Here is a 25,801-nt window from a genome sequence, read left to right as displayed (position 1 = left end):
GAGCAAAGAGTGCACAATGTGTGGGCCCTCCATGCCAAATCAATAGCTATCAGAAACACCATCTTGAAAATAAAGAGACATGATTTACTTTAGCTATAGGTTCAATGGTTTCTTCCCGTAAGTTGGGACAAAACCAGACAACAAACTCTGTGATAAAACCTGATATTTATTTGGTGTGTGTAGGTTAAATAGACTCTTAAGAATTTTCTGATCAGCAAATGAGAGAAAAATGGTGGGGCATTGTTTGGCACTACAGCTGGGAAGCCAAGATGCTGGTAAAATGAACTCTTGGAGCTGTGTGCCAAACTGTGTGCCATGGCAACAGTAGTATTTCCCAAACTGTGCACCATGGAGCACTCACAAGGGTGTCACAGGATGTTCTTGAAGGCACCTTCCTCCTGGCTGTCCCAGACATTGCTGTCTTGGCTGGCTGGGATCATGCAAGATCTTAAGGGATTGTGTGCAGCATCGCCACAACAGGACACTGGAAAAGAAGGGTGCCATGACCAAGGTAAGTTTTGGAAACGCTGTCTTAGAGAACAGTTTGCCAACCCTGTCAGTTTCATGTGGCAGCTGTCTCATAGGATGCTGTTTGACACTGCACACACACAGAAGCATGTCCACTTTGCTAAATAAATCTTGCATGTTAAGGTTTTTGTCAAATGGGTTAAAGTGTCCTTTAGCTCCCCCTTGATCCCAAGACCAAATCTTCCATGCCGTCAGTTTCAGTATCTCAGGGTTGTTCATTGCAGAGCATTCAACCTCATTTCTGAGGCAGGAGTTTAGCCAAGAGGAAAGGTTAAGGTTATCCCCCTTTTCCTTTTTGAGCAGAGGCGCCAACCAGATCTGCCTTGGTCACCACGGTAGTGTTTGGCCACAATTGATATTGAACTTTCATATCCTGCCAATTACCACAGTGAAGAGGAAAAAATGCATAGAACTGATCTGTTTTCCACAGTACTAGAACAGTATTTCCTGTGGAAGGGGTATTGCAACTGGTTTGGCTGCAAAACTTTTGGCAATTTTGTCACCAGCTAAATCAGGGCAACCCCAATGAAGAACTGTAGGGTGGAAGACTTCAATATTGAGACTCCATTGAGGTCAAACGTCTTGTCTGCTACTCTTTGGAGAGCTCTTTGAGGAAAAGATGAGAGCTCAAGCAGCATACAAGGCCTGTCCCAGTGAGCGCAACCTGCAGGTCCTCCAAGCTGCTTGCAGCAAAGTCCAGCAGGCTTGCAGGAGATGTGCTAACGACTACTGGCTCCAGCTCTGTTCCCAGATACAGACAGCAGCTGACACAGGCAACACCAAGGGGACGTATGATGGTATCAAGCAGGCCCTAGGTTCAACATAGAAGAAAACTGCCCCTCTGAAGTCTGCCGCAGGCGAGGTCATCCAGGATCAGGCGCAGCAGATGGAACGCTGGGTGCAGCACTACTCTGAGCTATATTCCAGAGAAAATGTAGTCACCGAAGAAGTGCTGAACAACATTGAGTGCCTGCCTGTGTTGGAGGAGCTTGACAGTGAACCAACCCTAGAAGAACTTCACGTGACCCTGGACTACCTTGCCTTTGGCAAGGCACCTGGAAAAGACAGCATCCCTGCGGAAGTCTTAAAGTGCTGAAAAGAGATCATTGTCACTGAGCTGCATGAAATCCTCTGTCTCTGCTAGAGAGAAGGTGGAGTACCTCAGGACATGAGGGATGCAAACATCAGCACGCTGTACAAGAACAAAGGTGACAGGGGTGACTGCAACAACTACCGCGGCATCTCTTTCCTTAGCGTTGTAGGAAAGCTGTTCGCCCGAGTTGCACTAAAGAGGCTCTAGGTACTTGTAGAGAGCATCTATCCAGAATCGCAGTGCAGATTCCGAGCTAACAGGTCCACCATTGATATGGTATTCTCCCTTAGACAACTGCAGGAGAAATGCAGGGAACAATGACAGCCACTCTTTATAGCCTTCATAGATCTCACAAAGGCTTTCGACCTGGTCATCAGGGACGCCTCTTCAAGATTCTCCCCAAGATCGGATGTCCACCCAGGCTCCTCAGCATCATCAGGTCTTTCCACAAGACCGCTCACAAAGAGAGTCTGGTCCAACAAGAAGCAGATGGAACATACCAAGATCCAGGTCTACAGAGCTTGCGTCCTGAGTATACTTCTGTACTACAGAGAGTCATGGACTCTTCACTCACAACAGGAGAGGAAACTGAACACTTTCCACATGCGCTGCCTCCGACGCATCCTCGGCATCACCTGGCAGGACAAAGTTCCAAACAACACAGTCCTGGAACAAGTTGGAATTCCTAGCATGTATGCACTGCTGAAACAGAGACGCCTGCATTGGCTCGGTCATGTCGTGAGAATGGATGATGGGCGGATCCCAAAGGATCTCCTCTATGGAGAACTCGTGCAGGAATGATTTTCTTGTCCTGAAGCCAGTCAAGTTCCTACATAAAAAATCTGTTTGATCTCACAGAAAGTCCAAACACTGGCAGCAGAAATCAAAGTCAACCTCAAACAAGGAGGCTAGTTAGGAAGAAAAGGGAAGGTAAAGAGGGTCCAATCTCTCCAGAGTGTGTGGAAGCTGTTTAAAACAACAGGAATAGAAGCCCAGCAGAAGTGTATACCACAAAGGAAGAAGGGATTCATTAAGTCCAGGAGGGTGCGCACATAGCTAGTGAGCCAAGTTAGAGAGGCTGTAAAGGGCAAGGAAGTTTCCTTCCATAAATGGAAGTCTTGCCCTAATGAAGAGAATAAAAAGGAACATAAACTGTGGGAAAAGAAATGTAAGAAGGTGATACGGGAGGCCAAGAGAGACTATGAGGAACGCATGGTCAGCAACATTAAGGGGAATAATAAAAACTTCTTCAAATATGTTAGAAGCAAGAAACCTGCCAGAGAAGCGGTTGGCTCTCTGGATGATGAGGGAGGGAAAGGGGAGATAAAAGGAGACTTAGAGATGGCAGAAAAATTAAATGAGTTCTCTGCATCTGTCTTCATGGCAGAAGACCTTGGGCAGATACAGCTGCCAAATTTCTCCCCCCTCCCTGACCAAGGAATTAAGTTGGATAGAGGTTACAAGAGATGTTTCAGACCTAACTGACAAATTGAAGATCAATAAGTCATCAGTAAGGCATCCACCCAAGAGTTATTAAGGAACTGAACAATGAAGTTGCTGATCTCTTGACTAAAATATGCAACATGTCCCTTGAAACAGCCACAGTGCCAGAAGATTGGAGGATAACAAATGTCACACCAATCTTTAAAAAGGGAAGGAGAGGGGACCCGGGTAATTATAGGCCAGTCAGCCTAATGTCTGCTCCAAGTAAGATGGTGGAATGCCTCATCAAAGATAGAATCTCAAAACACAGACAAAAATACCTTGGTGAGGGAGAATCAGCATGGCTTCTGTATGGGTAAGTCTTGCTTCACGAACCTTTTAAAATTCTTTGGAAAGGTCAACAGGCATGTGGATGTGGGAGAACCCATGGACATTATATATCTGGACTCTCAGAAGGTGTTCGACACAGTCCCTCACGAAAGGCTGCTGAGAAAACTCCACAGTCAGTGAATTAGAGGGCAGGTCCTCTCCTGGATTAGGATCTGGTTGAGGTCCAGGAAGCAGAGAATGGGTGTCAATGGGCAATTTTCACAATGGAGAGAGGTGGAAAGTAGAGTGCCCCAAGGATCTGTACTTTTCAACCTGTTCAAAAATGACCTGGAGACAGGGTTGAGCAGCAAGGTGGCCAAGTTTGCAAATGACACCAAACGTTTCCAAGTAGTGAATACCAGAAGAGATTGTGAAGAGCTCCAGAAGGATATCTCCAAACTGGGAGACTGGGCAGCAAAATGACAGATGTGTTTCAATGTAATAAGTGTAAAGTCATGCACAGTGGGGCAAAGAATCAAAACTTTACGTATTCACTAATGGGTTCTGAGCTGTCTGAGACAGATCAGGAGAGAGATCTTGGGGTCCTTGTGCACAGCTCAATGAAAGTGCTGACCCAATGTGCGGCAGCAGTGAAGAGGGCTAACTGCATGCTTGGGATCCTTAGGAAAGGCACTGAGAATAAGACAGCTAATATTGTGATGTTGTTGTACAAATTGATGGTAAGGCCACACCTGGAGTATTGCGTCCAGTTCTGTTCGTCACATCTCAAAAAGGATGTAGTGGAGATGGAAAGGTGCAAAGAGAGCAACCAAAATTATTACTGGGCTGGGGCACCTTCCCTTTGAGGAAAGGCTACAGCGTTTGAGTCTCTTCAATCTAGAAAAGAGGCACCTAAGGGGGGACATGATTGAGACATACAAAATCATGCAGGAGATGGACAGAGTGGATAGAGAGATACTCTTTTCCCTCTCGAATAACACCAGGACCGGGGACATCCACGAAAGTAGAGCGTTGGCAGCCGCTGACCTCCGCAGCCCCACACTCAGAGCAAACCTCCGCGATGGCGCCCCCCCAAGGGCTATCGCCACCCCCGGGCAGAAATCCACCCCCCCAGCCACCAGAGGCTCATGGAGCCTCGCGCAACCTCCTCCCACACAGGGAAATCTCTGTGAGGTTCGCCGGCGCTATAAACTGTGCTTCCAGCAAACCGGAAGCACCGTTTCCGCCCCCATCGGGAGCCTCAGAGAGGCTTCCATGGGGTCTCAGTGGCCAGCGCCTGGGGCATTTGTCCCAGGCAAGTCTATGGTAGGCATGTAACTGAGTGTTGGGAGACTTAGGACAGACAGAAGAAAATATTTCTTTACACAGCGTGTAAATAGTTTGTGGAACTCTTTGCCACAGGAAGTAGTGATGGCATCTTGCCTGGAGAAAAAACCCTGCCTTACTATGGGTTACAAGTCATAGTAGGTATGTGAAAACTCTTGGTTTTAGAGGCAGGCTGCCTCTAATTGCCAGATGCAGGGGAGGGTACCAGGACACAGGTTGTGTCTGTTGTCTTGAGTGCTCCCTGGGGCATTTGGTGGGCCACTGTGAGATACAGGAAGCTGGACTAGATGGGACTTTGGCCTGATCCAGCAGGGCTCTTCTTATGTTTGGGGACAAAATTCTGCAGCGTGCACAGGTTGATTGATTGAATGATCTGTTTGTTTTGGTAACATGTCTGATAGTATCTTGGGAACTATACTTGGTGACACTCTGTTCATTTTCTTCCTTTTCAATTCTCTTTTTTCTTGATTTGGGGTGTCAGTTTTGCATGATGAAATGAGACCTTCTTTGCTATCCTAGTCTGCCTCGCCACTAGGTTTGCTTATGCTCCCGACTCTTACATTGGCTCCCGACTCTTACATTTACAAGACTTGAACAGAGAGAGAGAGAGAGAGAGAGAGAGAGAGAGAGAGAGAGAGAGAGCGCTAGCTATCATTGCAATGTGGGCCTTTGGTTTTATTTAACTAAATTTGCCAAATTGTTATTGTTTGTATTGCCTTGGAATGTTTACTTTTTTCTATTTTTCTTCTTTATGATTAGTCTCCTTAATAATTTTTTGATTGAATGACATAACTGTCTTCTGTTTATGTTTCAACCGCTCAGTGCTGCTTCCCAGTTAGTATGTCACAATAATGGCTAAACATCCCTTAAACACAAAGTTAGTAAGCGTACATTTAACATATTGCATTTTTTAAATTTAAGATATTTGTATCCCCCACTTCTCCCTCCAGCAAGACAAGTGCTCAAAGCAGCTCTCAACATTTATCTACCAATAGCCCACCTTTTGATGAAAATGATCCCTAGCCTAGGGGACTTGCAACAATAGAAAACAGTCCAGGAACTCCTTAGTCCTAGCCCCATGCTTTTCAAAGCGGGCTACAAATATATAGATATGGTGGATGGGTGTATGTGAGTGAGAGATCTTACCATTATTAAGGACAAAGAGACATGTAGGAATAGCAGGAAAAAGTTTTAGTAGAAATGGAATGGCTATGTACACTCCCAGCAACCAGATTACTAGCTTCCAAAATCGACACCACATTTCATGTCTCCTGTAAAAGAGGACAGCAAAAATGCATAAAAATCATGCTACACTCAAGACATTTGTCACACAAGCTCTAACCTAAGCTCAGTCAAATCAATGGTAGGTACTGTCTACCTGTTATTTAGAGCTGCTTGTCTTTACTCAGCTTCACAAGGTCTTCATAAGGAGAAGTAGGAAAAAAATGAAAGCCAACACACAATCACCTTCATGCATGCTGACTTAGCTCCTACCTCAACCACTGCCCTGCAAGGGGGAGAGGTGCAACCCAATACACTGAGCACTTTTCTGTTACAATGATTCCCCACAGACTAGTTTCATGTAAGCAGCTTTGGAAGCCTTGTCTGAGCATCAGCCACAGCTGTGATTTCTCATGGTTTGCCAGTTTAGGCTGCAATCCTATGCACATTTTCCTGGGAGTAAGCTCCATTGAACACAGTGGGACTTCTGAGCAGACATACATAGGATTGCACTGCTTGACATTTAACAGCAGAACACGGCACAAATTGTAGCCTGCAAACCAGCTCCAAAATGGACTTTGCTATCCTGGTTTGGCAGCCTCTCATAAACCATGGTTTGTATGTTGGTATACATTCAAACATAACAAACCAGTTTGGCATTGTGCCTCACTGTCATCGCTGCATTAAAGGGCAGCTATCACCACCCTTTACTTGTCATGTATAGGAGAGAAGGGCATGAAAGTGGTGTGTCTGAGAAACTTTAGACTGCATTTGCTTATGATGCAGGGATGCAATATTCCCAGTGCTCAAGCTACTCCTTTCAGCAGTGGGGCATTTCCTTGCCATTCAAGGAATCCTTCATGCAGCAAAGAGGATCTCAACTGCATTTCTGTCTCAAGGACAGAGAAAAAATATAGCTTCAAGAGCAGGAATTCCTATCTTTACTTCTACATTCTGGGGGTGGAAGGGCTGGGAAAGCCCTTCTACCCCCAGCTGATAGGTGTCCTAGAGTCTCATTCTTACAAATTATTAGATGTCTATGGGATGACTAATAAGGGCCTACTTTCATTTCCACCAGCTCTGCTTGGCTCTTCCGAAGACCTTAGCTAAAAAGAAGTAGCAACAGGATTGTTTGTGTTCACTTCCATATTTATCTTTATCTTGATACTCCTAGACTTTAATTCACTTCTAAAACAAGGCAATTTTAAAAAGCAGTATCACATGCACTGTTGTGATATTACCTTGAAGTTATTCCAGACTTATTACCTTATTCCAGACTTAACCTTATTTCAGGTTATTACCCCTGGGGGCTGGGGATAATAGGCCCTCAGTTTGGCTGTACTTGTCGTAAGAGGCGACTAAACAGCCACCGGGTAGATGGGACTCGTTAACCTGGGAAGGTAGCTCATCTGAGAGAAGGAAAACTCTGATCCCAAACCTCCACTGCCTTGTGGCTACATCCACTTATGGAAAAGGCTTCATGAGTCAACCTTGAGGCAAAATCCGGAGCTGGAGTCTCTGAGGCAGTTCATGGCTGAACATAGTCACGTTCTGGCAACTCCTGCGACGCCGCTGGAACCAACCGTATTGGCTTCTGTCTTTCCATTGGACCATTTCAGCGATGTGGAGAGGGGAGATTTGCTGCATGGGTAACAGTCTATCCTCCATATCTACTCTACCCAGCTTCGCACACTGTAGAGGACACTCTGTTCCAGAACCACTGTTCAGAGCTCGATACCATAGTCTTCCAAGAATGCCAACATTCCAGACTTTCAATTGCCTGAGGTAAAATTGTAAATATGAACTCCAGACCTTACCCCATGCTTGATCCTGCCCCCAGTTTCAAAGTACAGTGTGTTAAGAACAAATATTTGTGTTCTAGAAGTAGATAGGGGATTTTTGTATGTTTAATAACACACAGCGCAAGCTATGCATGTCTACTCAAAAGTAAGTCCCACTGAGATCAATGAGGCCCAATCCTATCCAACTTTCCAGCACTGGTTCAGCTGCAATGCAGCCCTGAGGTAAGGGAACAAGTGTTACCTTACCTTTAGGAGGCCTCTGTGACTGCCTCCCCACCAAAGGACACAGCACACACCCCATTGGCATGGCTGCACCAGCACTGGGAAATTGGATAGGATTAGGCTCTCAGTAACTTAGTGGTGATGGTGGCACACAGTCACAACTGGTATCAGAACATACACTCAACTCTTCCTATTGATCTTGGAGAATTCCTACTTGCCAGTTCCTCTCCCTGGAAAATCATGGCCCCTACATTGCCCCTGTTCCTCCCTCTAGAGCAATGTTTCTTAAACTGTGGGTCGGGACCCACTAGGTGGGTCACGAGCCAATTTCAGGTGGGTCCCCATTCACTTCAATATTTTATTTTGAATATATTAGACTTGATGCTCCCTTGGTATGTGACTGCATTTGGGGAAATGTTATAGACCTGTAGTTTTAACAAGCTACTATGCATATTCTTTTATCAATGATAGCAAATGGGACTTACTCCTAGGTAAGTGTGGGAAGGATTGTTAAAAAATGTTCTGCTTCATGATGTCACTTCTGGTCATGACATCACTTCCAGTGGGTCCTGACAAATTCTCATTCTAAAAAGTGAGTCCCAGTGCTAAATGTGTGAGAACCACTGCTGTAGACGACACTTTGTTAAAAATGTGTTCCTGTGTTTGCTGCTAATATTGTGGTGTAGGGCTCAGGTCTAACCCCAGATCTTCAGAATCAAAACCTCCCACAGGACAATTCCGTGCTTACTCAGAGGCAGGCATCAATGGCATTTATTTCTATATAAGTGTGCATGAGATGGCAGCCCAAATGACCACTGGCATCCTTCAGTCTCGAGAGACTATAGTATCGCGCTCTGAATGGTGGTTCTGGCACAGCGTCTAGTGTGGCTGAAAAGGCCGATTCGGGAGTGACAATCCCTTCCGCACCGGGAGCAAGTGCAGTCTGTCCCTGGTCTGTCTCCCTGGCTATGGGCCTTCTTTCTTTGCCTCTTTGCCTCAGACTGTTGGCCAAGTGTCTCTTCAAACTGGGAAAGGCCATGCTGCACAGCCTGCCTCCAAGCGGGCCGCTCAGAGGCCAGGGTTTCCCACTTGTTGAGGTCCACTCCTAAGGCCTTCAGATCCCTCTTGCAGATGTCCTTGTATCGCAGCTGTGGTCTACCTGTAGGGCGCTTTCCTTGCACGAGTTCTCCACAGAGGAGATCCTTTGGGATCCGGCCATCGCCCACTCTCACGACCAAATTCTCAGCCCAAATAGGGCTACATATTTGCACCGTAAATGCAGCCTGCCTCTAGTGCACTTGCACCCACGTGAGCCTTGAGCAACGTATAGCACCCAGCATATAGCACACCACATGTAGCACCCCAGCACACAGCACACCAGGTCACTTCGCAGTCAGAGGGTCTCCTACCAGCGGACCACCCACACCCATTTGCCGGCGAAGGCGACCGTCATTCCTCGCAGCGCAGGAACGACGGGGCGCCCGGGAGCCTCACCTGTCCGGCGCTGGCTCCGCGCCTGGGTCCGGTGCGGCAGCCGCAGCAGGAGCCGACTTGGCGACGGGCTCGTTCCTCCTTCTCATCCCGGCGGCGGCACCAGCTCCGCTCGCCAGAGGAAAGCCGCCTCAGCTCAGTCCGTCCCGTCCCGTCCGCAGCGCTTCACCAGCCACGGGGCTGCAGCCAAAGGGGCGCTCACCAGCCGCCAATCGGAGCCCGCCGCTGCTGAGGGGCGGGGCGGCTCTTGCTGCGCTTGCAGAGCCCAGGGCAAAGGTGCACCTATCAAGAGCTGAGTTTGGGACCCGTGGATTTCATGGCGGGGGCACCTTTTTCCACTATAAAATCGTGAGAGTTGAGATTTTTCCCCCCAAGGTGAGCCTGCAGAAATCACTGAACTGAGCCACACTGAAAATGTGTTTCACCGACCTGGAATGTCTGGTGAAAAAGTGGACGTTTCCCCCTCCCCCAAAGGGCCTGTTTTTCACACGTTCAGCTGAAACACGTGGAGTCGTGAGAATGTAGCGCGATGGCACAGCGCAAGACTATGCGTGTCTACTCAGAAATAAGTCCCATTGTGTTCGGTGGGGCTTACTCCCAGGTGAGTGTGGATAGGATGGCAGCCTTAGAACCCAATCCTAGGCATGCCTACTCAGAAGGAAGTCTCATTACAGTCAATGGGCTTACTCCCAGGTAAGTAATGGGGCTTACTAAGTCAATGTAAGTAAGTCAATGGGGCTCGCTTTCCAGGAGTAAGTCCTGTTGAACACAAGGGGATTCTGAGTAGACACGCACAGAATTGGGCTGTTCGTCTCTAACCCCACGCGATGAGCCAGCGAGTGCCTCAGAAGAGAAGCCTTTGCTCGCTGGGTCATGCGGCGTGTCCCTGAACTGCACTCCAGGCCCTTGCGACAACACATAACATTTGTCCCTTCTCCGCTTCCGTCAGGAGAGCAGAACCCGAAAGAGGGAAGGGACGGGGCTACTCTTCCCCGGCTTCTTATTGGCCGAGAGCGGCTTGGAGGCGGGCTTTCGGTCGTGCGCGCCAAGGACGACCGGCTGCTTTGTGTAGTCTCGGGTGCCGTCAGGGCGGCTGTGGGGGCTCTGGTCACCATGTTCGGCGAGAAAGCGGCCGAGCTCATCCGGGAACTTCACCGTGCCAGCGACGGGCAGCTCCCTTCCTTCAACGTGAGGCTTGGCGAAGGTCCTTCCGCACTCTCTAGTCGGGCTGGCCTGAGGGGGGGAGGAGGGACTAGGTAGGAGCTTGACCAAGAGCCCAGTCCTGTGCCTGTCTGCTCAGAAGTCAGTCCCACTAGAGTCAGTGGGGTTTACTCCCAGGAAAGTGTGGCTAGGATGGCAGCCTCAGAGCCAAGCCTATGCCTGTCTACTCAGAAGTCAGTCCCATTAGAGTCAGTGGGGCTTACTCCCCGGAAAGTGTGATAGAATTGAGCTGTTAGTCTGCACCTCTGTGTGCACTTACCCAGGGGTAAGTCCCATTGAGTTCAGTGGAGCTTACTTCTGAGTAGGAATGTCTCCACGGGAGAACCACACAGTGGCTGGGCCATTTAGCCCAGCTTAGTCAGGCCAGTCCCTTCAGTTTTACTTACCTTAGCAATCCTCACCACTCAGCAGTCTAGACTAGAGCTCTACTCTGTGGCTCTTGCTAAAATGCATGCTTTGAATAGATTGATCATTGTAGTGTAAGTCTTTGATGTAATAAGTATCTCTCTTTCATCCTTTGTAAGGCATATTATTCGCCTGTGGAACTCCTTGCCACCTGATGTGATGGCATCTGGCCTGGATGCCTTTAAAAGAGGATTGGACAAATTTCTGGAGGAAACATTCATCACAGGTTACAAGCTGTGATGGGTATGTGCAGCCACCTGATTTTGGAGCTAGGCTGCCTCGGAGTGCCAGATGCAAGGGAGGGCACCAGGATGCAGGTCTCTTGTCTTGGGAGCTCCTTGAGTCATCTGGTGAGCTACTGTGAGCTACAGCAAGCTGGACTAGATGGGCCTTTGGCCTGATCTAGTGGGGCTCTTGTATATTTATTTATTCGATTTATATTCCACTTTTCTCCCCAAAGGGCACCCAAGGTGGCTAACAATAAGGTTAAAAATACAAAATAGCAGATAAAGATTAAAAATACAAAACAGTTAAAACAATTGAAAGATAAAATACATGGATAAAATACATAACACGCACTATATATTTGACCCAAACAGTGAGTTGTCAGTGTTGTGATGGAACAAGCATGTGTTTTTTCTTTTTCCCAATAACACAAGCACTGCACTTTAAAACAGGGGTGCCCAAACCCCAGCCCTGGGGCCACTTGTGGCCCTTGAGGCCTCTCAATGCGGCCCTCAGGAAACTCCCAGTCTCCAAGGAGCCTCTGGCCCTCCGGTGATTTGTTGGAGCCCACACCGGCCCGATGCAACTGCTCTCAGTGTGAGGGCAACTGTTTGACCTCTCGGTGAGCTGTGGGCTCCTTCCACTGCTTGCTGTTTCACATCTGTGATGCAGTAGCAGTAACAAAGGAAAGGCTGGTCTTGCTTTGTGCAATGCCTTTTATAGGCCTTGAGCTATTGCCAGACCTTCATTCATTCATAAGTTCATCTTTAATATATTCATTTATGTAAACGTATGTAAATTTATTTAAATTTGAAATGTAAATTAATTCTTTTTTTCCCCAGCCTCCGGCACAGTGTCAGAGAGACAATGTGGCCCTCCTGCCAAAAACTTTGGACACCCCTGCTTTAAAACATAAGCACATTTTTATCTTGAATGAAAGAGCAGGTGGAATGTTGATCCTTTCTTCTTACTCTGCTACCTGGGCATGTATCTGACCCGTGCACCCACCTAGTCAGTTAACATCCATTAGTAATATGAGGGTTTCAGGAACAAAGTCTTAATTTACACAAGATCTTTGTCTCTTTAACATGTGCCTGTTGTACAACATTTAAAACACACCAGGCATGTGTGGTTCTGCTTCTGGTTTTTTTAATCTTCTTGATTGGTGTGGGAGCTGTCAGGTAAACTGTATGTGTTTACTTTGCTCTTTCTTTATGTACAGAGAGGCTTTACAAAGACTGGCTTTCCCTCCTCCTTCACTCAGGTAGACCTGCTCACCAGGATAGTGTCTGAGACCTTTTCATCTGGTGTAATCTCTTGGTGTGAAGCAGGAAATCTTAAGGTCTCAACAATCCTTGAAAAGTGCTTATCTTAAAACCTGACATTGATGGAAATTGAACCACCTGCTCCAGCAGTTTATCTCACTGGCCACTTACTCTCATAGTCAGAAATTTTCAGCTACTTAAGGCTGCAGTCTTTTGCACATTTAGGGCCCAATCCTAACCAACTTTCCAGCACTTGCATAGCTGTGCCAGTGGAGCATGTGCTGGATCCTGCATTTGAGTGGCAATCACAGAGGCCTCCTCAAGGGAAGGGAATGTTTGTTCCTTACCTCGGTGCTGTATTGCCCTTACCTGGGTGCTGGAAAGTTGGTTAGGATTGTGCTCTTAATTGAGAATAAGGTCCTTAGATCTCAGGAGGACTTACTTTTGAGGGAATATATGTGGGATTTGGCTGCATATTTACTTAACTGCCACTTAAATCTGTTTTATTTCCAGTGTGGCACAAAGGAACTGCTGTTGTTTCTCTCTCCTGATTTCCAATTACTTTCCAAAGACTGGTTTCTTGTAGAAGAAAATTACTTTGAACAATTGAAGTACTACTATAGCTGAAAATTAACCAATATGCATCCTATCCAACTGCATAAGCATATCTGCAAGCTACCTGTTCCAAAACTGTAGTGCTGATGTACCCATAGGGTGAAGATAGAAGCTGAGAATGGTTTGATGTCTGTTTATTGTATCATCTTGATCTACCTTTAGCTCCTACAGAAACCTCTCTGGCCGAAGTAGAGAACAATTTTCATGATTCTGACAATATCGCAATGTCAAATACACACTACAGAAACAAAACCAAGATTTTATTTATTTAAGGATTGCCTTATAACCAAGGGCATCCAAAGTGCATACAATATAAAAATACTTAAAGTAAATACAATATATGCCATAAAAGCAGCAAAATAAAAAGTGCAAGAGTGTCGGAGATCGTTGAGCCAAGGTACACAAAGTCATGGACAACCTCCACTTCATGTGCAGAGATTGTAATGCAGGGAGGTGAGTCCACATCCTGAACCATGACCTGTGTTTTCTTCAGGCTGATCATCAGTCCAAAAGCGGCCTGCTTGGAGGCAGGCAGTGCAGCATGGCCTTTCCCAGTTTGAAGAGACACTTGGCCAACAGTCTGAGACTAAGAGGCAAAGAAGGAAGGCCCATAGCCAGGGAGACAGACCAGGGACAGACTGCACTTGCTCCCAGTGTGGAAGGGATTGTCACTCTCAAATTGGCCTTTTCAGCCACACTAGACGCTGTTCCAGAACCACCTTTCAGAGCACGATACCATAGTCTTTCGAGACTGAAGGTTGTCAACAAAAAAAAGTGCAACTGAGCAGCACAATATATGTTTCTTCCTTCAAGAAACAGAATGCAGAAGTATAAAGTGGAACCACAAGGGTAAAACAGAACGAACCAAAACAATTCTCAACAGCAAATTAAACACAAATTGAAATAAGAAAGTTTTAACACCTCACTGAAAGGCAGACCAGGAGGCTGAAATTCTTAGTTCGAAGAGGAGGGAGTTTCATAACTGTGGCACTGCCATAATGATGGCCCTAGCTGACCTCATATGAGAGAAGGTGGTCCCTTAGATACCCATCTCTGAACCATGAAGAGCTTTATAGGTCAAAACCACTACCTTGAATTGTGCCTGGAATTGAAGTAGCAGCCAGTGCAGTCATAGGAGCAGCAGTTGGACTGAGTCCAACTGGGCTTTCATGATCACACAGGTCACTACATTCTGCACAAGAGAAGAGATAAGAAAAATAATTGTTGGTAATGATCAGAGATTGAAACAGAAAATTGTTCTCTCTCTGTTTGACTTTAAGACACAACAGGCTTACTAGTCAATAAGATCATTCCCAGATTATCTGTGATTTGGGTGATCTAGGGGAGGAATTTCCACTGGCACAAGAAACAAAAGGGTACCACATACAGTGAAAGAAATCTAGTTTGACCAAAGCCTTGGAAAAGTGAATGATATGTTAATTTTTCAGATAGGGTTCCTGAACTTGCACTGCTGCATTAAAAACTCAACTCTCACATGGTCAGGTGACACACACTGTTTTCTGCAGAGCTATGTTTAATGTTTCATGCAGGATTTTTCCTCCAGGCATACATAATTGATTGCCAACCTAGCATCAAGCCTCTAAACAAAGCAATTACATTAAAAAGCACCAGAGGGTTGCAGCTTATTTGTATTCTAGCTAGGCAACTTCTTAGTTTTGCCACAAAAATGATTTTCAGTAACTCTGGCATGGTGTGTTGTAGTACAGTACTTGTTTGCTGTTTGAAGCTAAAAATGGTAGAGCTGGAGCTGTTGTGGAAATAACCAGATATCAATGAAGTTCTTTTAAAATTACAATGAATGTTTGCCAGCCTGCATTGGCTGTCAAATGAGTGAATAGGGAGTAGAGAGGAAGGGACTACTTCCCTTTAAGGAGTAAATAGTTCCTTTAAGGAGTAAAAAATGATCTTATTTCCTTTAAGGAGTAAAAAATGATCATTTTAAAAGATAACTTCCAGAGGGGTAGTGTTTTGCCAAATCCCAAGCCACTGGGCCTTGCAAGCCAGTCCAATCAGAGTTGCCAATAAGCCAAGTTCCAGTCCAATGGTCAGGTTCCAGGTAGGTCAGTCCAATCCGTCAGGGTATCCAAATCAAAGTCCAAAGCCAAAGTCCAATCACAATCCAGTCTTTCCCAATTCCATAAACCAAGTCAGTCAGTCTCCTACCTCCAACCTGCATTCCTATCACCCACCATCCTTTCTATCTCAGGTGCTCCTTATATCCTGAGGGATCTCCTTTAGCCTCTAGTGGCTGCAGCTGTGCAGCACACCTCCAGCTACCACCTGGGCCTTAATCCTGCATTCACTTAGAGCAAGGGGCACTGTGGACACCACACCCCATCTCCTCGGTAATATCTTCCGCAATTCCAATACAATCCACCCCTTGGTGTCACAGTGGTTCCCTTGATCAATTGCTCTTTTTTCTTGGACCATCCACCCCTTGGTCTGTTTCATCTTTTCCATACCGGTTGCTGAAGCTCCCATACAGTCCAATCCATCCTGGTGCCCATTTGGTCTATTCCATGCCCCATCCCAGAGGGCAGCTTATCAATCCCAGTGGTCCTGCAGTTAAGTCCAGAGGCCATCCTATTAATTGCAGGCATGCTGGCTCCTCCACTTCCATCTGTTCCCCTCTCTCGGGCATCCCCAAAACTATGAGGCATTCCCATTCCATTTCTTGGGGAGTCTCTTTCAAACCCCCCTCCAGCAGCAAAGCCCATTTTATTCATCCTGCCAAGCCCCATTCTAGGAGGATAATGGCCCAAACTCTCCATGCCATGGAAAGGGCCTTCCATTCCTCCCATTTTGTTCATCCTAAAATCCAAGCCTTTCATACCCGTTGTTCCAGGTCCCAAGTTGCCTATCTCCAGGCCCTTGGTCAAGTTGTTTGCATTAATAGGTCTCCCTCCTGGTCCCAGCCCCATACCAATGCCCCCAAGTCCATGAGGAAGCTGCTGGGGTTGCTCTGGAGGAGAGCAGTCTCTGTTTGGTAAGGCTCGTTCATCCATCTTCACATGCATCTGTCTACCAAACAGCAACTGTCCATTGAACATGGAGATGGCCTGGACAGCTTCAATTACTTGCTCAAAAGTCACAGTGCCAATCCCTCGACTTCTGCCATCTTTGTCTTTAAAAATGTCTGCACGGACAACCACACCGGCCATGCTGAACACATCCTTCAGTTTCTTCCAGCCAACTTTGTACTTCAAATTGGCAACAAACACAGTGCTTCCCAATCTGCCAGCCTGAAAAGAGTCAAAGAGGCCCTCTTTGCTGCTCCTGCAGCCCCACCCCTTTATCTCTAGTCCAGACCGGCACTTCAGTTCAACCAGGCGTCCTGCCTGTGCCTTATACAGGCTCTCTGCAGCCTTTATATCTTTGTGGGCATTTGCAAAGGCCTTCACATATGTGAGATTTTTCTCTCTTTCAATGCAAATTAGCCCTTTTAACTTGGCAACTTCCTCTCTCAGAATTCTCTTCTCCACATCCTCCCCACCTGACCCCCTGAGCCTTTTCAGGGAAAGGATGCCATATTTAATGAGTCCTCCCATATACTGCACCATCTGGAAAATGGTCCAAAGAATGCTCAAAGTAGCCCAGACATTCCATAATAGGACAGGAGCATTTGCTTTCCATATAGCAAGGTCCAGGGCCTCCCAGATCTGCCAGAGATCCATTTGCTTGCTCTCTTGTTAGACAAGGGGATACTACTTGCCTTGGGCTTGTACCCCACTCCTGGTACCAATTGTTTTGCCAAATCCCAAGCCACTGGGCCTTGCAAGCCAGTCCAATCAGAGTTGCCAATAAGCCAAGTTCCAGTCCAATGGTCAGGTTCCAGGTAGGTCAGTCCAATCCGTCAGGGTATCCAAATCAAAGTCCAAAGCCAAAGTCCAATCACAATCCAGTCTTTCCCAATTCCATAAACCAAGTCAGTCAGTCTCCTACCTCCAACCTGCATTCCTATCACCCACCATCCTTTCTATCTCAGGTGCTCCTTATATCCTGAGGGATCTCCTTTAGCCTCTAGTGGCTGCAGCTGTGCAGCACACCTCCAGCTACCACCTGGGCCTTAATCCTGCATTCACTTAGAGCAAGGGGCACTGTGGACACCACACCCTATCTCCTCGGTAATATCTTCCGCAATTCCAATACAGGTAGCTACGGTAGGTTAATCCACTGCAGCAAAAACAGACTCCTGTGGCATAGGCCCTCAGTTTGGCTGTACTTGTCGTAAGAGGCGACTAAACAGCCACCGGGTAGATGGGACTCGTCAGCCTGGGAAGGCAGCTCATCTGAGAAAAGGAAAACTCTGATCCCAAACCGCCACTGCCTTGTGGCTACATCCAGTTATGGAAAAGGCTTCAGGAGTCAACCTCGAGGCAAAATCCGGAGCCGGAGTCCCTGAGGCAGTTCATGGCTGAACACAGTCACGTTCTGGCAGCTCCTGCGACGCCGCTGGAACCAACCGTATTGGCCTCTGCTTTTCCATTGGACCATTTCAGCGACGTGGAGAGGGGGGATTTGCTGCATGGGTAACAGCCTGTCCTCCATACCTACTTTACCCAAGCTTCACGCACTGGAGAGGACACTCTGTTCCAGGACCACCATTCAGAGCGTGACACCATAGTCTTCCGAGACTGAAGGATGCCAACGTGTGGCATAAGCTTTCATTGATTAGAAAACTGATGAAGTGGACTCTTCCATAAACTTATGTTATAATAAACTTATTCATTATTAAGATGCCATAAAACCTGGTCATTTTTAAAGGGAGATGTTCAGCAATTTGGAGATGATACAGCAAGCTGAACATATCTGTAGCTTAAATACTTTCTTCCTGAACGCAAATCATGTGGTGGTGTGTTTTAAAAAAGAAAAGGAGAGGAGAGAGAAAGGATTTATACAGTTTTGCGCAACTAGTTGTGCCAAAATGTGGATTAGGATGTGTATCCAAATGTAAATCCCATTGAAAGCAGTGAGATGCTGGTAGGCAGCATGTACAGGGCCCAATCCTATCCAACTTTCCTGTGCTGGTGCAACAGCAGTGCAGCCCTGAGGAAAGGGAACAAATGTTCTCTGACCTGGAGGAGAGCTCCTTGACTGTTCCCCTACTGCAGGATGCAGTGCATATCTCATCAGCATGGCTGCACAGCACTGGAAAATTGGATAGGATTTGGCCACAGCCAAATCGTGGCATCTGATTAAAACACACGGGTCCTAATCCAGCAAGTGGAATGCTGGTGGAAGCTTCTTTACAGCTGATTCTCGACTGGGGATGCATTTAATTTCCTTTGGAGTGGAGGATGGCTGTTTTCAATTTTTATAGAAAAAAAATTTCTGCTTTTTTGTAGAATTAACCACAATATAATTAAAAGTGCTTGATGACATTGATGTCTTTGTGTGTTGCAGGAAGATATGATCAGACAAGTACTTGAAGAGATGAAAGCCTTATATGAACAGAATCAGACTGATGTGTAAGTAGTTTTTTCTCAATAGCAAAATAAACTCTCTAAACAAAGAAACCTTTTTTAAAAAGTCACAGTGTTGGAAAGTCTTTACTGAGAATGCTTGAAACTAGTTTTACTAATTCAAAAGTAATGAGCAAGTACTTAAAAGGTGGTTGTTAAAGATGAATTGCTCAGAATGGGTTTTTAAGCAAGAAAGAGACTGTTGAAACTGAATGGGAGAAAATTTTTAAGACTAAAGTCATTAACACTTATTTGGAGACGAATTGAAATTAAGGAATTATTCCTGAGCAAATATGTAAATAATTGAGGTGAAAGCTAGAGTGTCCGCCTGTACTTAAACATAAATTTTCAGCAAATGTCATGAATGGTAGAATTCGTATGACTTAACTACTTTTGATCATTTGTCACTGCAAAAAACAGGGAAATGAATTTTAGACTTGTATTGTAACAAACTATATATAATATACAAATTAAAACAGAATCTGCTGCAAAGTACAAAATAAAATAAACACCTGCTAATAAGATCATCTAATGATGGGCTAGCCATTAAAAAAATTTCTGTGAGATTCAGTAAGAGGGTCCCCATGGCATTTAACCATAGTATGTACTGTTTACATTTTGTGCTTTCAAAGTGCATGTGATACAACTTATCTGTCCTTTATTATTAGAAATGAAGCTAAATCAGGACACACTGAATTGATTCCAACAATCAAGTTTCGACATTGTTCTTTGCTGAGAAATCGACGGTGTGTTGTTGCATACCTGTGAGTTTCTAATTTTCATCTTTGACTTTGGAAATGAGACCAAAAACACTTCCAGAATCATTGTTTGTCTTTCCAGGATCTGATTTATCAAGTTCTGGAGCTCATCTTTTTCAAGGTTACTAAATGTGAATTTTTTTTAATGCTTTGGTTGCATGATTAAGCCCTGCAAATCATGCTTTGTGAACATAAACAAGAGGCATAATTTTCTTGCTTGAGAATTCACCTGTACAGCCCTTACACAGTACTGACTCTACCTTACACAGGACATTATCATTGTTCCCGTCCCCCACCCCAATCTGTACATGAGATTATGTGAGGGCTGTACTGATAACGTCCCATGCCTCCAAAAATCCAGGTATATCTGGGATTAAATTTCAGATGCCATGGAACTCCCAGTGATACCTCTTGTTGATGTAGTTGCAAGAGTCTCTAGTAAGGAGCTGCAACCCTGTGGCACAATTTTCTCAAGTCGGGGGGGGGGGGGTGCTGCAAGTGCTCTTTACACAGCAGTTGAACAATGCAGTCTCCTAACAGCAGAACAAAAAACTTCCTGTTAAAAAGGAAGAATTTAAACTGTTAAGAATTTAACTATCAGATTACAATAAAATTATGAACATTTCAATATGCATTGGAGATTCAATTACCTCTGTTTAATATTGTGAATATACAGGGTGAACAAAAAGTAGGTGGACAGTAAATGATAACATTTTCTTGCATCAGTATTTAAATTATTTGCCATTATGGGTTATCTGAACTATCTGAAAAGAAAAAAATATTAAATTTAAATAAATTTAGTTATAAAATTTAATATAACACAAAAGCCATAGTTATAATGAACACTATCATTTCACCCTATTCCACCTACTGTCCACCTACTTTTTGTTCACCCTGTATAATTTTTACCATGTTTGTTTTTTCAGGTACGATCGCTTACTTCGCATCCGTGCACTTAGATGGGAATATGGTAGCGTCTTACCAAATGCGGTCCGATTTCACATGTCTGTTGAAGAGGTAAGCTAATTTTATCATTTGTATGGTTTCAAGAGGTAGTGAAACACTTTGGAACATAGTATATTATTCACAAGCATTAAATAACTTGATATATGTATTTATTTATAACTTCTTTCGCATTCTCAGATTTCTCATCAGATATTACTCAAGGCGTTTTACATAGGCAGGCTATCCTAGACCCAATAAGGGTCTTTACAGTATTGTTATATATAACCTGTGCATGTATAACATTTTAACTTAAAATGTTGAATCCTTGAATCCATAGTACAGTGCTACAGAACATGCTTTGAAATGAGTATTTAACTTATAGGAATAATTTAAGAGGATTTTTACATTTCAGATGGAGTGGTTCAACCAGTATAAAAAGTCTTTGGCTACATACATGAGATCATTAGGTGGAGGGGAAGGGCTGGACCTAACACAGGATATTAAGCCCCCCAAAAGTTTGTACATTGAAGTAAGTATGAAATCATGTAATACTGTATTTTTGTTTTCAGAAATCCCAATGTTTATTGGGACTGTGGTTGGTTGTAGATGTCATAGAGAACTTTTTTAAAAATAAGATATTGTTTAATATTAGGGTTGCATTTTAAAGAATCTGATTAAACTAACAATTTACTTGTGTACTAAGGATGCCTAAAGCTTCTATACTTAAAACAAAAAATGCGTCCCTCAGTGGCATATGTAAATAATGATTTTCTAGGCACACTCTCATACTCACATTACTTTTGTTTTGCAACCAGTAGATAGGGCAATAACCATTCCTCCTCTGTTCAGGTTCGGTGTTTAAAAGACTATGGAGAATTTGAGATTGATGATGGCACAACAATCCTGTTGAAGAAGAATAGCCAGGTATTTATGATAAGACAAAAAACACAGTTTGTACTCCAGATACCCTGTTTAAAGAATTTGAGTGGCAGTGCTTTCCCTCTGCTTCTCTTTATGCTTTAAATCTTCGATGTTGCTCTGTGCAGGGATATGTGAAGGAAATAATCTGGAGCTGCTTTAAGGAAGGAAAAAAAACTGGAGCCTTTTTGTTTAGGTTCAGTTTCATTATCTTATCAGATGGTATATTTGAGGAAGGGGGTTATTGTATTGTGTAGTCATTGCATATGGCAGTGGTTTCCAAATTTGCTGCAGATTCAGATACTGTTTTTTTATTCTGTACTTTACTACAGGAGTCATATCTGTAAATAGAAAACTAAGGCTTGTGTACTTTTTAATAGTGGTCTGAAACAAAGAACTGTTTATAAACAGGCTAGCATTTTTCATCTAGAATTCATAGTGCAACCCTTGCAAATATCTGAAGATGTTACACGAGCATGCAGAATGGAAATGGATTTTCTGTGGGCAAGAAGTGAGTTCTGACTCATGTATCTTTCTGAAAAATCAGTGTATGTTTGCTATTGTTACCGTTTTTCATTCCACAGAAGAATGTTTTATTCAGATTAGCCTAGAGCAGGGGTCGGCAACCTTAAACATTCAAAGAGCCATTTGGACCCATTTTCCGGAGAAAATAAAACCTTGGGAGCCACAAAACCCTTTTGACATCTAAAATGAGGATAACACTGCATATATAGTTTTTTTTATCTTTATGCTCTTATAGGTCCCATTTTTATAATGTAGCCCCCTCTTGTAGCTTTTAGTTAGTTTTGTCATACATTCTTGTCCTGTGTTTTCAGACGCCTGGTCAAGGGGGGGGGATTTCTCTCTTCTTCCTGGCCACAACCATTTGCAAACAGTCTCTCTCTCTCTCTCTCTCTCTCTCATATCCCTACTTTAATAGAATGGGGGGGGGAAGAGAGAGACTCTAGGATGGATGCAGTAGTTTTTATAGCCTCTTCCCCCTTCCTTCCATCCCCCCTTCCTCTTCCCCAGACCCCCCTTGACCAGATTCTGTAGGATCCTCTTTCTCCCTTCCCAGGCATCATCAGCACATCATCCCAATCATGTACACGCGTGTCCACATTCGCAGTGTGTACGCCCACCCCATTCTCCCCCCACACACACACACTCCCCAAGTTTGATCCTTAAGCATAAGGTCTCCGGTGGGAGGCTCTGTGTGCCCAGAAAATGCCCCACGTTTGCATCAACCTCCCCTCCCTCCCTCGCTCCCCCTCATCTTTTCACGCACGATCCTAACAGAGCCCTCTTCAGTTTTCCACCACCACCCCACTTCCCGGCCCAAGACACCTGCAGGCAGCCAGCCAGCCAGCCAGCGGGGACCATCCCTCGCGCTTCGCCTGCCCCTCAAACCTGGGCTGCGACTGCGATGACGCTTGGCAGCGCCCTCCCTCAGCCTGGCCACGGGGGACCCTGCGAAGTGCCCCCCGCGCCCGCCACCAGCAGCGAAGGCCCGCCACCAGGGCGAAGGAAGGAAGGGCGCAGGGAAGAGGTGCCCGGCTGTCCCCCGCAAGGTGCGGCGCCTGCGGGCACCTGCTCGCAGTGGGGCACGGAGAGCAGGTCCGGGAGAATGCCACTGCCTCTACCTGCCTAGAGGTAGCTGCTGTGGGCGAGGGCGTCGCCCCGCACTCACCAGCAGCCAGCGCCCGCAGCACATCGCACCGGAGAGAGGCGCCCTCGGGGCTGGGCTGGCTGGGCGGCAGCAGGGAAGGCACCCCGCTTCCAGCCCCTCTTGGGAGCCGCACCAGAAGGCTGAAAGAGCCACGTGCGGCTCCAAAAACACAGGTTGCCGACCCCAGGCCTAGAGTTTGAGACCATTCTGATACACATGATACAAATGAAGTCAGATTGCAAGAAACAAGATAGTTTGTGAAGAATGGACAATCTAAATATGTGCCTCAAAATGGAAAACTGTTTTTTCTCCCTTTTCCTCAGCATTTTTTACCACGCTGGAAATGTGAGCAATTAATCAGGCAAGGAATTTTGGAACATGTCTTGCCATAAGCGTTTTTTCCAAGATTCTACCCATGGACTCTTCTGATGCAGTACCTGTCAACTAAATGTACAGTGCTTTCCCTATTGTAAAATCTGCTAATATTACATGTCATAATGCCTTTCCTTTTTTGGAAAACATGGAAAAGCTTGAAGTTACTGTTTTTAGAACTATTTGCATAAACACTTTTGAACAGGCAAGGTCAGGCTCTGGTTGAGGGCCTACTTGATTGCTGAATCCCTTTTTTTTCCAATGCTAGGGGAGGCAGGGATGATGCAAGTTGTCCAAGAGACTTGCACTACTCTTGCATCTGGCCCTTCAGCTACAAATGAAGCATTGCCTAGAGGCCCCTGTGTCATCATGGGGCTTTTAAAGGATGTTCTCAATGGCTGAGGGTGAGAGTAGAAGAAGCTGCCATATGAGTGTCTTGACCAAGAGACTTGCATCGTAGTTTCTCTACTCCAATTGGAGCTTCTGTTGGCTTTCCAATTGCCAACAATTCCCCTTTTCCCCACTTCATCAAACAAGGAAGAGCTGTCACCCAGTTTGGCCATTAAGACTAAGGGGGCCAACTTGTGCTGAGCTCTGCCATACTATGGCTTTCATGCAGTGCCTCCAAAAGAAAAAATGAGGATGGGGAAATCTTAGAATATTGTTATCCCAAAATGTATACGTTTACTGCTGTGACTGCTGCCTCTGGACACCTTGTGGGACTTCAGCTACACATCTCTGCAATACATTCTTTATATGAAAGAATAGGGAATGAACCAGGCATAACCTTATTGGAAACACTGTTAAAGCCATAGGCCTTTGTACTAATCTTCCTGTTTAATATAAAATTGTAAATTACTTATGTAACTTTAATTATAAAGCATTTAATGTCTATATTTGATGAACATTTTTATGGTTACCTCCACTGTTGCTGGTTTCTCTGCTAGCTTTTACATAGCAGCTCTGTGGTGGTGTTGACAAATAGCACTGGTTAATAGAAATGGGTAATGTTCCTAAAGCATTTATTTGTTAAAAATTCTTAAGTGACCTACACACTGTCAACAGATTTGGATGATGATCTGCTAGGATGCAGGATGAGTTCTGCAACTGGCTAGATGGCCATATGGATAGAATTTATGTAGTACTGGTAGCATATAATCTGCTTCACATACTAATTTCATTGTGATCCTTGCACCAACCTTCTGGCAGGGTGAGCCATAACAGCTGGCACACTGGTTTGCTGAAGGTCAGTCTAATGAATTAGCAACTACAGGGAGATGTGGAATGCATTTGTCATTGACACTATGCTGTATTAGTTCACTTAATTAAAGAGCAGGAATCTTTGCCCTACCCTAAAGCAGCTAGCTTTACTGTTTGGGGTTTTTCTTAAATGAGAAGGTAGTGTGGAAGTGAGAGCCGTAGCTATAGTACTGTACTTTTCTAAGCATTTGGTCAATACCATTTATAGTCCTATGCTGGAGTTGCTACAGCAGTAGCAATCTGTGTTATGCTAGATTAGGGAGCCTCCAAACTATGGCCCACAGGCTGGATCTGGTGTGCTAAGATAATCCTTCCAGGTGCAGCAGTGGTGAAACCTTATCATTGCACAAGTCAGCCTCCTGTCTTCACCCCTGATCTGCTCACATCCTTGTGCTGGGCAGCACAACACATGCTGTGGGCTGGGTTGGAGGCCCCTGTGCTAGATAAAACTTAATAATAATAATAATACAGGTATTTCTATACCGTCTTTCTTGGTCCTCAGATTTCTCCTTAGACTTTATTCAAGGCGGTTTACATAGGCAGGCAATTTTTAAATCCCCGTAGGGATTTTTACAATTTGAAAGAAGGTTTCTATCTTTCAAGAAGCCACAATATTCAGGTGTTTCTTTCTTGATCTGGCCGCACATTCTGGCCTCCATCCTCCCACGCTCAGAGCAGATGGAATGGCTCGGCTCAGCTTGTCAGCTGTTTCAAGGTTGCACGGTGACGGTGGCCTCGAACTGGCGACCTTCGGATGTTATCTTCAGGCAAATGGAGGCTCAACCCTCTAGACCAGACCTCCTGCCTCCAGACTTAAGAGCAAGACACTCGTGAACCCCTGCTTCTTTAGACCTAATTCCTATAGTAGCTACCAGGGAATAAAGTGTTCATGAGATACATTTCTCAAACTGACTAACAACCTCAGAAGCCTTCATTTCAGTTTCCAATCATGCATCATTCAGCTATATCTTCACACAATGCACCATCAGCCCCCACAGTACACTTTGAACAAGAACTTACCTACTGGCTCATTTTCTGAGGAGCCTCAGGTTTTTATCTTCTAAGTGTTGAGCTCTGAAGCATATTAGTCCCATTTGGCTCAGGTTCTACTTTGTATCCTCTCTAGGGGAGGGGATTGTGTTACAAGTAGCTTTTGAGCCAGAAATGGCAATGGCCTTTGATTTCTATTAATAAAGTTTCACCCTTCAA

General features: G+C 45.1%; 2 protein-coding genes across 7 annotated transcripts in view; one reads left to right on the top strand and one right to left on the bottom strand.

Annotated features, from left to right (window-relative positions):
* The window catches only part of LOC136649098 (lysophosphatidylserine lipase ABHD12-like), a 44,914-nt gene extending 35,310 nt beyond the window's left edge, over positions 1-9,604 (bottom strand). The window contains exons 1-2 of the mRNA XM_066625524.1: positions 9,460-9,604; positions 5,867-5,991 (exon numbers count right to left, since the gene is read on the bottom strand). Coding sequence (XP_066481621.1) covers positions 5,867-5,991; positions 9,460-9,545 — 211 coding nt within the window. The 5' untranslated portion in view covers positions 9,546-9,604. The remainder of the gene's footprint in view (positions 1-5,866; positions 5,992-9,459) is intronic.
* A 380-nt stretch (positions 9,605-9,984) lies between these two features.
* On the top strand, positions 9,985-24,372 carry GINS1 (GINS complex subunit 1). 6 transcript variants are annotated; one of them, XM_066625466.1, is made up of 7 exons: positions 9,985-10,057; positions 18,612-18,676; positions 19,339-19,434; positions 20,355-20,445; positions 20,786-20,902; positions 21,223-21,297; positions 23,284-24,372. In XM_066625466.1, the coding sequence occupies exons 1-7, from the start codon at positions 9,986-9,988 to the stop codon at positions 23,350-23,352; spliced, it is 585 nt and encodes a 194-aa protein (XP_066481563.1). In that variant the 5' UTR covers position 9,985; the 3' UTR covers positions 23,353-24,372. The 6 variants fall into 6 exon arrangements, with proteins under 6 accessions (XP_066481563.1, XP_066481555.1, XP_066481580.1 ...); XM_066625458.1 differs by lacking the exon at positions 9,985-10,057 and adding an exon at positions 10,507-10,644; XM_066625483.1 differs by lacking the exon at positions 9,985-10,057 and adding an exon at positions 10,667-10,712 and having other exon boundaries at positions 18,616-18,676.
* The last annotated feature ends 1,429 nt before the right edge of the window (positions 24,373-25,801 follow it).

This window comes from Tiliqua scincoides, chromosome 1 (assembly GCF_035046505.1).
Source record: "Tiliqua scincoides isolate rTilSci1 chromosome 1, rTilSci1.hap2, whole genome shotgun sequence".
Classification (NCBI taxonomy): Eukaryota; Metazoa; Chordata; class Lepidosauria; order Squamata; family Scincidae; genus Tiliqua; species Tiliqua scincoides.
Note: the sequence above shows the minus strand (reverse complement) of the source record. Positions and strands in the feature narration are given on the sequence as shown.

Bases quoted from the DNA above. Each gene is read 5' to 3' on its own strand.
- GINS1 (XM_066625450.1), top strand. From the start codon at position 11,322: ATGGGTATGTGCAGCCACCTGATTTTGGAGCTAGGCTGCCTCGGAGTG. The intron at 11,433-18,611 runs GTGAGCTACTGT...TGTGTGTTGCAG, and splicing joins GGAGCTCCTTGAGTCATCTG to GAAGATATGATCAGACAAGT. The intron at 20,446-20,785 runs GTAAGCTAATTT...TTTACATTTCAG, and splicing joins TTCACATGTCTGTTGAAGAG to ATGGAGTGGTTCAACCAGTA.